This window comes from Aythya fuligula, chromosome 12 (assembly GCF_009819795.1).
Source record: "Aythya fuligula isolate bAytFul2 chromosome 12, bAytFul2.pri, whole genome shotgun sequence".
Taxonomy (NCBI): Eukaryota; Metazoa; Chordata; class Aves; order Anseriformes; family Anatidae; genus Aythya; species Aythya fuligula.
This window is the reverse complement of record NC_045570.1, coordinates 1757417-1770366: the sequence shown is the minus strand read 5'-3', so window position 1 is coordinate 1770366 and position 12950 is coordinate 1757417. Positions and strand designations below refer to the sequence as shown.

General features: G+C 48.3%; 1 protein-coding gene across 1 annotated transcript; it reads left to right on the top strand.

Annotated features, from left to right (window-relative positions):
* Window positions 1-401: 401 nt before the first annotated feature.
* Window positions 402-7378, top strand: PLEKHF1 (pleckstrin homology and FYVE domain containing 1). Its single transcript, XM_032195615.1, has 2 exons — window positions 402-427; window positions 5772-7378. The coding sequence occupies exon 2, from the start codon at window positions 5784-5786 to the stop codon at window positions 6603-6605; it is 822 nt and encodes a 273-aa protein (XP_032051506.1). The 5' UTR covers window positions 402-427; window positions 5772-5783; the 3' UTR covers window positions 6606-7378.
* The last annotated feature ends 5572 nt before the right edge of the window (window positions 7379-12950 follow it).

Genomic DNA, 12950 nt, shown 5'->3' with positions numbered 1-12950 from the left:
AAAAGCCATTAGGGCGAGCGAGCGCCTGAATTATGCATGGGCGCGGGCGGCTCAGTTCTCGTCGACAGAGCCGGTAGCTTCGAAGGCTTCGCCGCCTCCGCCCCGCCGGCCCGCGCCAACCTCCGGCACCGCGGGGAGACCGCCCCGGGGCGCCCCCTGGCGGCGGCGCGCCCCGCCCCGGCCCCCGATTGGCCGCCGCCCAACCAGGGGGCGTGGCCTCCCGGCGGCGCGCCGAGTCCGAGCGCCGCCTATTGGACGGCGGGCGCGGGGCGGGCGCGGGGCGGGCGCGGGGCGGGCGCGGGGCGGGCGCGGGGCGGGCGCGGGGCGGGCGCGGGGCGGGCGCGGGGCGGGCGCGGGGCGGGCGCGGGGCGGGCTCTCGAAGGGGCGCCCGGCGCGGAGGGAGCTGCTCGGAGCTGCCCACTCGGAGGTACCGGCCGGGGAACGGGAACGGGAACGGGAACGGGAACGGGAACGGGAATGGGAACGGGAACGGGAACGGGGGGAGGTTGTGCGGGCGGCGCGGTGTCGCGTTCCGGGCAAGCCGCCGGGGTTTGCCTAGGGAGCGAGCCCCGTTAGCCCGCAGCGGTGCCGGGGAGCTGGCGGGCGCCGTTCCGCAGCGCCCGGGAGCGGGGCGGCCCCGCCGCTCGGGAAGCCCCGGGGCTGGGAGAGGGCTCGGCGCTGGAAGGGGGGCAGAAAAGCAGCGTGCCCCGGGCGCGGCTCAGCCGGGCGGGGGGCGCTGCCCGTGTGCCCGCACGGGGCACGAGAGGGGGAGATGCTCCCCCCCGGGTCCTGCTGTCCCGTACCTGTTTCGCGTTGGCTCCGGGCTGCCCGAGCACGTGCCTTTAGGTCGGAGCCGCAGCCTCCTTGCTGGAGGGCCCGAGGGCTTCTTAGGGCACAGGACAGCGGCGGGTCCCCGGGTTCGTGCTGCTGACCCAGCAAGGACAGTGAGAGGTGTGCAGAGGGCAGCCCGGCTGCGCTGCTTTAGCGGGTGCATGGAGAGAGTGGGGGACAGGAAGGCAAAGGAGGCCGTTCTGGGAGTTTTGGGTTTTCCTTCCCTCCTCACGAAGCTGTTCGGGTGCCCCAGAGCTGGGCGGTACGTGCAAGAGCTACAGCTGAACCTGAGTGACCAACTGCTGGCCGGGACAGCATCAGTCTGAGCTCCTCTAAAGCCCCTGCTTGGCTGCTGCCCCACTCTGGCCCCACGTCCCAGAGGTCCTGAATGCACCAAGCAGCAACACAAGAAGCTCAGCATGGTTAGTCCATACCCCACTAGGACAGGTGTCATTTCTCAGCCAAAGGCTTGACGTGACAGCCATTCCCAAAATGTCCAAGCCCTAAAGCGGGGTTGCCAAGAGCACTGGGAGGGCACTGCCAGCGCCCTCCCGTACCCCGGTGGCTCAGCAGCTATCAGCATGCGTGGGAGGGAGGGAGAGGCAAGCTCTAATCAGGCAGGGAGAGGAGTGGAAGGATTTCTATTTCTCTAAATGCCTGCCCCGGGCACCGAATGCCTGGATAAAAGGTGACCACCTCCTGACGAGTGTGCTTTGTGAGGAGGAGCTCCTGGCAGCTCTGACTCCAGAAGAGACTTCACAGCTGGTTGAACCAGGAGGGAGCGAGGTCTGGAGAGAGAGGAGGCTCCGAGCATTTGCCTGCTGAAGTCTGCCAGCAGACCTGCTCTCAACGTGCTCATCTCCGCGGGCCAACCCTTGCATTTGGTATGCATTATGTATGCAGGGGATACAAGACTGTCAGTTAGGGTTGACAGAGGGAACTGAAGAACCAGGTAGAACAGCTCACAGCTTTGCTAGGTCTACGCGTTAGATACAAACAGCCTTGAGAAACCTACTCCAGACTCACTGATCCAGGAGCTTAGGACAAAATGCTCTGCCTGGCATGCATCAACATGGCTATTTATAATCACAAGTTAACAAGCGCTCTTTGTTGAAAGATGTGGAGTTGAGTGAAGACAAAATAGTATTTTTTCCTTTGAATGCCAATTGTATAAATTGGGTTAATATATTCACTGCATAATATTTGATCACGTGAAAAAAAAAAGGAACTTGACCAAAAAAAAAAAAAAAAGAAGAAGAAAATCAAACTTTGCCATGCCAAAAACTCCCATGTAAAGTAGAACACCAGTAAAAGTGCATCTTCCCTCTCTCATTTAAATTGTGAATATTTCTGCCACGAGATGCTTATATGCGTGTATCACTTGGTAAATAAGCACCATGATCCTGCTGATGTCACAGAACAAACTTGAAGAAAGAGGGAAAAATATATTTACCAAAATTAATCAAATAGATTAGAAGTTATATCTTGATTTTTATATCGCATCACTGTTGTTCCTAAAGGCAGAGACGCTCACTTCACAGTAAAGGAAACCGCAGTAATAGTCAGACTCAGAAACTGTCGTAGGCAGTACTCCCATTCCAAGGCAAAGCTGAGCATTATTTGCAGTGAGTCACAGTAGTAACAAAATCAGTTTGTGGGTGATTAGTCAAAGCAAGCAGTATCTAGAAACTCAGGGCAGGATTAATCTCCCAAATGGTGGGAAGAGGTGAGGTGCCCTTACAGATGGCTGTTTCTCCCCACTGACTGATAAGGGAGTGCAAAGATGCATGGAGTTATTTGTCTGAGCCTGGAGTTAAGCAATGTGAATCCTACCTAGGATGGAGTTATCTTTTCTTAGTTAACTCATGGATTTTAAGTATGTAATGACTCAGAGGGATGGAGGAATACAAAGATATCCTCCCAGTGGGAGTGTGACACATAATGGAAACTTGCTTTTCTTTCTTTTGCGTTTCAGAATTGTGTCCATCACCTGTCTGTCCTGTTGTCCTTTTGCCCCGTGCAGCAAGTCCCTGCCTATGGCAGGGGGGTTGGAACTAGATAATCTATGAGGTCTCTTCCAACCAAAGCCATTCTATGATATGAGAAGTCCAAAAGCATTCTATCCTGCTTATAGGCCAAAGAAATCCAATAGATAAAGCTCTCACCTCAATAGGGCTTGCACTCCTGTTTGAAAACGATCTAGCTTGTGTGTCCTGGCTCTTCAGGCACAGTCTTTACATCTGGCAAAATGTTTTCATTTCCCCTGGGATCTGGTGCATGGAAAACCCTGGAAATAGAGCTGTCTCAAGTACCATACTTACTTGAGAGCTTGGACTGTGCTTGTAAAATGCATAGAATAAAAGACACAGGAGAAAAGTTGGTCTCTGTGATCTGCAAGCATTAGGAATCAAGATCAGCGAGAGCAAGATAAACTGCTTGATTTATCCCAGTTGGTGTTGCTGGTGCCAAAAATTCTTTACAGCATTTTGTTGCATTTTGTAAGGAAGGGAACAGAGTCTCTCTTCTCTCCTGATAGCAAGTACTAAGTACTAAACAGTGGGTTTTTGGGGCATCATTTGGGCTGCTGCTGATTGTATCATACCTGTGCATTCTTGCACATCTGGCAGTAGCACGCCCCCAGTAGCTCAGCATGCCGTCAGCTCATGGCGACCACCTCGTGACTACAAATTGCTGGCACAGTACTGATCTCAGGAGAATGGGGCATGGGATCATTTTTGCAATCAGCCAGCTGAAGCCTGCTATTTTCCCCTCGCTTTTTCTTGAAAAAGCCAAACAAAAATTCAGAAGTTTCCTACTTCTTCAGAGTTGCTCACTTCTTTGACTTCCTCTGAAGGTATTTTATTATACTGCTACTGTCTCGCTGATGCTTTTGTTGTAAGTAGTCGTATTGTAGTTAATTTTAAATTGCATTTCACGCTGGAGAACACACACGAGTTGATGTTTAACATAAAACAAATCCATCAAATCTGCTCTGTCCAAATCTGTCAGATCTGCTCTGGTACTTGAAGACCCTGAAAATTCACATCCTTAAAGGGGGAAGTTGGAAGCCTCATGATCCTCCCTGTAGTTCAAGGGAACAATTCACCTTGGGATTGTCCTCTTTTAGTAACTTGTCAGCTTCTGTTCGCCTTACTGGGTTGGTATCCAAGCTGATCCCAGCAGCTCTTGAGTGAGTCTTGGAAAGATTTCTGTGGAACAGACAGGGCTGGCAGGAGCCCTGCTGGCATTCTTGCAGTCTCAGACAAGCCCTGTGCTGCAGAAGGTGCTGTCTTCATGGATTAACTAGAAATCCCAATACTTGCCCTCACAGAAGCCAGAGTTTCAGAAGTGCTGGCTACACAACACTTCTTGCTTAAAGCTATTTTTGCAGAGATGGTAATTTCATTCAGGTTCTCCCCGGGAATAAACCAGTATCTATTTTGTGCAGGCTGTAGGGAAATTCTAAACATCCTGGCCTGCTCTAGAGAAAAAAAAATCTGGGGACTCAGAAGAATTGAATGACCTGTTTGTTAAATAGCTTAGGCAAGACGTAAACAGCATGCAGCAACCTTTTACAGCCACTATGTGGTTTCCCTTCCAGCTTTCTGAAGGGGTGAAGGGCAAGACAAGAATGTAAATCATGATCATCCTCAAAATACCCAGCTCAGCATATTGCCCTCTTTCTCTTCCCTTTCCCCTCCAGGTTGCAATGCTCCATGGCTGCAGGGACTCTGTGTAAGAAGGATGGGAAAAATTGTGGAGGCTGGTTCTATATATTAGTTATTATACAAAATGCTAATAGAAACTAGGGCTACACACATCCCTGTGATTGCTGTGCTACCTCGTGATCTCTGAAATACCTCGCTTTAAGAGGAAATGACTCACTTTCTTGTGGATTGTTAGGCCTGAATAGTCTCGATGCATCACCATGAAACAGAGAGGGAATTAGGTGCACTGAAAAATAGAACTTGCAACGTAAAGCAGTTCTTCACTACAAACTGAATAGCAAAACATTTGCTTTTGCTTTGGAGTTACTTTTATCTATGTTTAAAAGCAAGAAAAAAAAACACGGGTTGTATGAGAACAAGGGTGCAGAGGTGTAGGGAAGGGTGAGTGTGCGGCATGCTACTTCCCTTTCAGCAGAGATCAGACTTTTCAGAATGATGTGTCTTGTAGCTGGAGGAACATGCAATAGGCAGCTGAAACAGCTGGGGCAGCGGCAGAACGGTTGGCTCGTGTGGGCTTATTCATTCAGATGATGTTGGTTTTTTTTTCCCCCCTACCTTTTTTCTCCTTTTTGTCACGCACAGAGGATCAGTGGGAACAAACAATAGAGCACTCTGTTTTGTTCCAAAAGCCTGCCTGAGCTCTGGCCTAAAATGGCATTCATTTGTGTGTGTAACCGTGTGTGTGTGTAACTGACCCTCGGTGAGCGTGCTGTCAGAGATGGGACGCTTGCTCTGAAGACCACGGGTGCTCTCCGTGTGCCAGCAGGGTGCCTGTGCAGCGCTGCAGCCACACTCACTGGCCAGGACGGGCGGTGGGTGCTCCTAGCACCCTCCAGCTTCACAGTACAGCAACTCCACAACAAGTAATGCACCCACGTATGCAGTACTTAGACCAGCCTGCCTCCTTTTATGTGGGAATGCAGTTATACTGGTGAAAAGCAGAGTTGTAATGGAAGAGGTGACCGTATTAGAGGGCTTCCATTGCTGTAAACAGAGCCAGCCCAGCAGAGACCAAGCTGTTGTAAACTGGGGACAGAACCTTTGAAAACTTAAAAGGCAATAATCTCTCATGAAGAGTGGCAAGGAGATGGCTCCTAACCCCAGTCTGCATTAGAAGCTCCTCACCTGTGCATACGTTTGATGCTTGGCCTCATCCTGGCACAGTTTGCTCAGTGCACTTCATCACTTCCGTCTTTATTTTCCTCTCCTCAGAGTGAGCCGGAGATGGTGGACCACCTCGCAAACACTGAGATCAACAGCCAGCGCATCGCTGCTGTGGAAAACTGCTTTGGGGCTTCTGGCCAGCCCTTAGCTGTGCCAGGAAGAGTCCTCCTAGGAGAAGGGATTTTAACCAAAGAATGCCGCAAGAAACCAAAGCCTCGCATATTCTTCCTTTTCAACGACATCCTGGTGTATGGTAGCATAGTGATTAACAAAAGGAAGTACAATTCCCAGCACATCATCCCCCTTGAAGATGTCACTTTGGAGACGCTGCCAGACACCTTGCAGATGAAGAACCGCTGGATGATTAAAACCTCAAAGAAGTCCTTCGTGGTTTCTGCGGCCTCCCTGACAGAGCGGAAGGAGTGGATCAGCCATCTGGAGGAGTGCATCAGGCACCTGCTGACAAAGACAGGCAGGCAGCCCTCCACGGAGCACGCGGCCCCTTGGATCCCAGACAAGGCGACAGACATCTGCATGCGCTGCACGCAGACCAAGTTCTCCACCCTCACTCGAAGGCACCACTGCCGCAAGTGTGGCTTTGTCGTGTGTGGGGACTGCTCCAGGCAGAGGTTTTTGATGCCCCGGCTGTCCCCCAAACCCCTGAGGGTCTGCAACCTGTGCTACAGGCAGCTGCTGGCAGAGCAGAAGAAGGAAGCAGAGGCTGATTGCCAGCAGCTGGAGCGGTACTGTTCTGCCATCGCAGGCTGCGAACCCTCCAGCGGTGACGACAGTGACAAATCCGACGATGACAAAGCTGACCAGTGGCCAGCAGACACGGAGTTTTATACCTCAGAAGTATCTTGGTCATCTTTCCATAGCTGACCTCCTTGGGAATCAGTGGAATTTAAACACCAGGAAGCCAACTTCTGGCCTTCAATGCATGTCCTCCTTATCATTTTCTCTGGAGGCCGTGTCTGGGAAGGTGGATGTTGGTTCCTGTTTGTGCTGCCTGCGAGGGAACAAAGGGTCAGGGTGTTACCCCTCATCATTCTGAGAATGTCTCGCATGCGGAGAGTGACAGCCTAGTGAAGAGCCTGGACTAGAGACCTGCAGATCAGTCTTGATCCAAACGAGTTCACCCTTCTGTGCCTTAGTATTCCTGTCTGCAAAAATAGAACAATACTAATTTTTTTATTTTTTTTCTCAAATGCTTTGAGATTACCCTCAGGAGAAAAAGGAGCAAATCCTTGACTTAAACATGCTTGCCTGCCAGCAGTGAATTTCTCTTTCAGAGGCAAGGAAAGCTCCAGATAGGGCAATGCAGAAAACTGGTGCTTTTGCTTCCCATGATGCATTTTCTTAAGGAGAACAGAGAACTTCCAAGGCTGGCATTTTTTGTAAGCATTAGATCTACTTCAGGTATTCTCACTGCAGGTTTGCAAACCTGACTGGATAGCTGCTTATCAGCATGTGGTAAGATAGGCACAGACTTTGATTTCTACACCAAGGTTTCTGAACTTTGGAAACACTAAGGAAATTGTCCTGTGAAGGCATAGGGGTCATATGATGCTCAACGTGAGCAGCCTTAGCAAAGTGCTGGAGCATTTGGCACTTTCATATTAAAAAATATATATATAATTTTGGTGATACCGGGCAAGGAGGGAAGGAGGAGGGGAGGGGAAGAGGGACAGGTACATTTATAGAAAGAAGGGAAGGAGGAGGAAGCTTACTGCATTTGAATCAAGTGCAGAATCCCAGACCTCACCTCCCGGCAGTTTCACCAGATTACCAGAACCTGATGACCTCAAGCCTACCACATAAAGGGGTAGCCCAGTGAGGACTTGTTAAAAGTCTTCAAAAATCCAGGAAAATATCCCAAGTAAAGATCCTATGAGGTTCAGTATTTCAATCTCTACTCCCTTTCTGAACCAAGAAACTGAACATTCATTTTGATGCTCATCTCACTGTATCAGTCTCACAAGTTCAAAGTTAAGGTCCTTAATGTGTCTTCAGGATTAGAACCCAAGCAAGTTATTTTGAGATGAACTTAAAACATTCAAATTGTTAGAAATGAACTGTGTTTATTCAAATATTTTATCATAATGTAGCATGGGAGTACGTACACTGAGACTTAGACAACAGCAATTATATTGCAGCAGACATTTCTACAAACTCAGTTATTATTTTAGTATATTTTTGTATTGTGTATCTTAAATTCTGGGAAAGGAACATAGCCGAGGGTACACTGCCAATGTTATAAATCATTTTCATACCAGTATCTGGTCCAAACACTGCATTGCATATCAGCTGGCCAGAGTTATTTTATTAAAAAAAAAAAAAAAATCAGCTCAAAATAATCATTTGTACTTTCTTTTGTAAACTGCCACTGTCAAATGAATTTGTATTACTTGACTGTGTGAATAAAGATATGGCCAACATAAAGAAGACAGAAAAATATGTCACTGAAATGTGTTGTTATTTAACAGGAGTCTTAAACAAGGGATGGGATAAATGTGCTGGTTCAAGCATGGCTAGCCAGCACAAAATCCAGCTCTTAGCAACTCTTTAACCATGGGATGAATGTTCTGTTTTTTTTTTTATGTACTACTTGAAGGTGAATACGTTCAAAAAAATTGCCAAATCTGATTCTATCTTTCTTCTTACACCATTTTATCATCATCCAAGTCTTCCCAAGTGTTTTGCAATCTCCTGCAGTAGTCTATATTAATTGCAATAGTATTTTTCTGGTGGGGGCACGGCTTACAGCAGATCAACAAACCTTATGACCTGAACAGATGTTTTTTAAAGTAATAAGTACACTGAGTTCTGTTTTTTCCATCCCTCTTCAAGTTTAGTTCATAATTCTGAGCAGCGGTGATTGTTTTTATAATGCCTCCCACCCACCAGAAGGGTGTATATGCTATGCAAACAGAAACTGACCTTAAAAATAAACAGCCATCAGAACAGTTCAGGTGCCAAAAATAGCACAGTTGTTGAATCAGCATCCATAACTTAAGTTCCAATTCTGTATTCCTTAGGCAAAACTCTCAAGTTTCTTCCTACTAATTGGCTCCAGAAATATATTCCAGTTCTGAATCTACTCCTTAGTGCTTTCAGAAATCAGTTTTTCTTTATCTTGTATGTCCAAAGGTCTTACTACTATCGGGCCCCAAAAGACCTATGAACTGTTTTTACCCACTAATGAAGGACAGTCACATTTCTTACAAATGCCTTCTTGTAGAGCAAGATCTTTCTGTAATCACAGTGGCAAAAAAAAAAAAAAAAGAAACCCAGATACTTTTTTTGTGTGCATGGTATAGTTCATGTAATTTCCCAAAATGCACAGACCTTCCACCAACTTACTTCCCCATTCCTTACAGAAGGAAGGTATGCAGAATGATCAAAGGTAGAAGAGCTGTGACACCCTTGAGAATAAGGGTGACAAGCATGACACATGATGCTATTTTGAGTATCAGTCTGAATGTCGTGTTTTGGACCTGAGGTGCAAATTAGCGTCTGCACTTCCATAGGCTTCTGACAGACATGCTGGCTTCCTGTACCTTAAAATTCTTTCCCACAAAGTTTTCCATTACTGCTAGGCTGTCAGTCAGTGCTATTCTCAGCTACGCAGTCATGCAGACAGAGCTTTTGGGTATCACACAGCTGCTGCAAGCCCTCACTGTACTGAATTGAGAGCAGGGAGACCCAGAAAGGCTGGGGCTGCTGCAGATTTTGGAAAACACTTCATGCAGAAGACCTAAGAAACCTAGCAACTATTAAATTCATAATGCATGTGGTAAAAGGAGCCTGCTGAGGAAAACATGAGGAAATTTAAACAAGATCTCTTTTTCTTTCTCTTCTTTAATTTTATTACCCAAGCTTGGGAGCTCAGCACTGGGATTAGAGCCTGGGACTCCTGGCATCTGGCCTGCTGAACACATGGGTTTTACATCATGGGCTGTGCTATTACAGCAGTCCGTCTTGAAGTTTTCCAGCCTGATTCTATCTCCAGTGCATTCATGGGGCATTTCCTTTTTTTTTTTTCCTTCCTTTTTTATTTTTTTTTATTTTTTATTTTTTAGCTAAATAAATCTGTTAGCAGGAATTCAAGAATTCATTAAAGTCTGCAAACCCAGCAGGAAGGAGACCGGCACCCTGAATGCTCAGTTCAAAAAAAACACATACAGGTGGGAGATTTGTGGAGTCACATCTTCCTAAAAGACTCCTAAATGTGATGTGTGGGGATCAGCTACAAGAAGAATTTCCTTGTTCAGACTGCTGTCTGAAGGTGTCAAAACCCATATAGCTCAGCACTGCACAGCCATCCCCACCGTGCACCAACCTGGGCACTTGCTTGACACTGGGGTAACCTAGTTCAGGAAATGAGACTGGCTGAAAGCTGGTCTTTCTGTTCCTCGAGTCAGCCTGGAACCCAGTCACTTTAAGAAAAATGCAAGAGATGTTTGGCCCTCAACAAAATGATTGCTTTTCAGCTGGGCACACGAGGCAGAGGACAGTCCCCATAGCTGTCAGGAACAGGAAGTACATTGGTGCACTGAACAAGGAGAACAAAACTCAAATGTTAACATCAGACCTGCTGAAACTGCTGGGGATTTTTCAGGAAAGTGACAGAAAAACAGAGTTATGGCTATGCCATGATGAAATCCACATCAGCTCTCCAAAATCCATGGGAAGGAGGAAGAGACACTACTGCAGCAGCTGGTCACAAAAGCAGAATGAAAGGTAACGGGGAGATTTGAACTGTGAATAAACCAAAAAGAAAGGATCAAAGAGCTTTAGTGAGAAATTGTGCTCAGCCTCCCCTGAGGCACAGCCAAGGAACACCACAAACCCCAGAGCACGGTGCTGACTCAGCACAGCCTACAAACATCTGCAGGCAGCGCGATGAAGCGAGCCAGCTTCGCAGTCAAATTCTTGCTGCAAGTTACTCAAATAGTCAGTTTTTATCCAGGCAGGAATTCTGTCTGGCTCTGCCACAGCCCATGGCCAATTCCATCCCACTACAACTGCAAGGCAGGTTTTCGTTTTCCTCAGCTTGGGATTTTTGGTTAACAGAAGGAACTGACAAACACAGATGGCCCCAACCACAGCAGAGCCTTAAAGTGACACAAACTAAAAACAAACTAAAAACAGAGGCTTCTGTTTCTGACTCTTTCTGCTCCAATCCTTGGACTTTTAAGAAAGGTGTTAGTAGAAAGAGGACATTAACCTACGTTTACTGTCACTTCCATGGTGGACACAGTATCGCAAAACAGCTCCAAAAAGACTCGTGGCCAACCGACCATGACCTGAGCACTGGAGGTGCTCTCCTGACCATCTGGGGAGGAGAGCTCAGCTCCTGTGAAGCCATGCACTGAGGGCACAACCAACAGCCAGGCCTGGTTTATGCTCAGTGTCACACACAACAGAAAGCACTATGTGGCATGCATGTATGAGAAAGAGCCTTTCCTGCCCTTGCAGTTGTTCATGAAACCTCAAAAGAGAAACAACCATCAGTGCTGTGACCTCAAGACAGCTACCCAGGGAGAAGAGGCATGCAGGGAAAAAGTATCAAACAGAGTAACACCAAGCAGCTCGCTTTGAAGCTGGCATTTGACTTCATTTCCAGTCAGGCCCAGCAATGACAATAAACCATGAGCAAGTTTTCTGTAAACCTCTGAGAGAGACGTTGGCAGCCAGCGGCAAATTACACAATCTCCCCCATTTGTTATTACAGGAAGGAGGGGAGCTAAATACGAGAGGTTCTGCTTTAAGAGGGCTCTCACACAGTGCTTCTCCTGAGGGGAGGGAGGAATGTGCCTGGTAGAGCAGCCACTGCCCAGCAATGAAGCCCTGGCACCGGCCTAGGGCTCGCTGGCAGTGTCGCGCAGCCTCTCATCGCTTCAAGGAAACGCCTTGTTTGTATGTCGCCAGTGCATATTTGGGCTTTATATTTTTGTCCTAAAAACAATATGAGTGTTTCAGTGAGAACTTTAGAAAAACAGGATTTGAGCAAGGAAAAGCATTAACCCAAGGCCGGGCAGGCTTCTTTTCCTCTAACAGAGAACAACAAGAAAGAAAAGGTCACATGCGGCCTTTATCGGGAGAGTTACATATAAGGGAAAAACAGACACCATAGTGGTTTCACGTCTCAAGGCTCTTCCAGAGATGCCAGAGGGAAAAATAATGGTGGCACCGAGGCCTCTCAGCAGGCTTGTTCCCACTCCTGTCAAAGCTCACCGATGGAGCTCACCCATGAGGAGGCAGCCCTCATGTAACTGCCTCCCTGCCACGGCCGGGGCGAGCGTGTGGTGGCGGCCCCCTCAGCGACCTGCTGCAGCAGCACCTCTCCCCACACATGACACGCTGCCTCAAGCCTTACCAGAGCCACGGGGCAAGCCCGGTGCCTGGCTTTTTAGGGCAGGAAAGCAGCACTTAGAGCAGCACCCGCTAATTGACCTGACAGCCTGGATGGCTCAGATAACATACTGCAAGACGGCAAACCAAAACCACAGACCAGAACAACCACCACCAAGGTCACTGCACCCGAGTTGCAACTAATTCATTTCCATCAGTCTGTCTTCAAGAATGTTTACTCTGCAGCAAGTTTCAGATAAACCAGAGTTTCTAGCTCCTTCCAAAAAATAGGCTCAAGCAACCTTGTTTACAGAACAGCCTCTAAAGGCCAGGCAGTCCAGCAAGATTTTACTGTGCACAGCTTTCTTAGCCAGCAGGTATTTTGTACATTCCTTCAGGATTTTGCATGCCTCTGTGCTCCCCTCAGCTCCCCTGCAGGACTGGGGACAAGCACACTTGCCCAGCCTCAGTAGCAGCCTGACACGCAATGTCACCAGAGGCATGACAGCAGAGCTCCTGAGCCACCGCTGCCCCATCACCTCTGCTGCAGTGGGAGGAAGCTCCACACCACTTGCAGGTGTGTTTCTTCTCAGAGGAAATGCTGTTTTTCACTGGCTTGGCAGGATCCACCTGCTCTCCCTGCCACACTCCTAGCACAGCTGATGTTATTTAATCACAACAGTGGAGCTGAGGGAGCAGTGGAGCTATGCATTAACTCTGCAAGGGCCTCTGCAGCAGAGCTTTCGGCTGTGGTTCTCAAAGGGTGGACACATTCACCCCCAAACCTAAACAGAGATGGGCCAGTGTCAATAGCACTGGTCCTATGGCCATGGGAGGGCTTGGTCTGCAGGGTTTCAGGCTGCTTCCATG

Bases quoted from the DNA above. Each gene is read 5' to 3' on its own strand.
- PLEKHF1 (XM_032195615.1), top strand. From the start codon at position 5,784: ATGGTGGACCACCTCGCAAACACTGAGATCAACAGCCAGCGCATCGCT.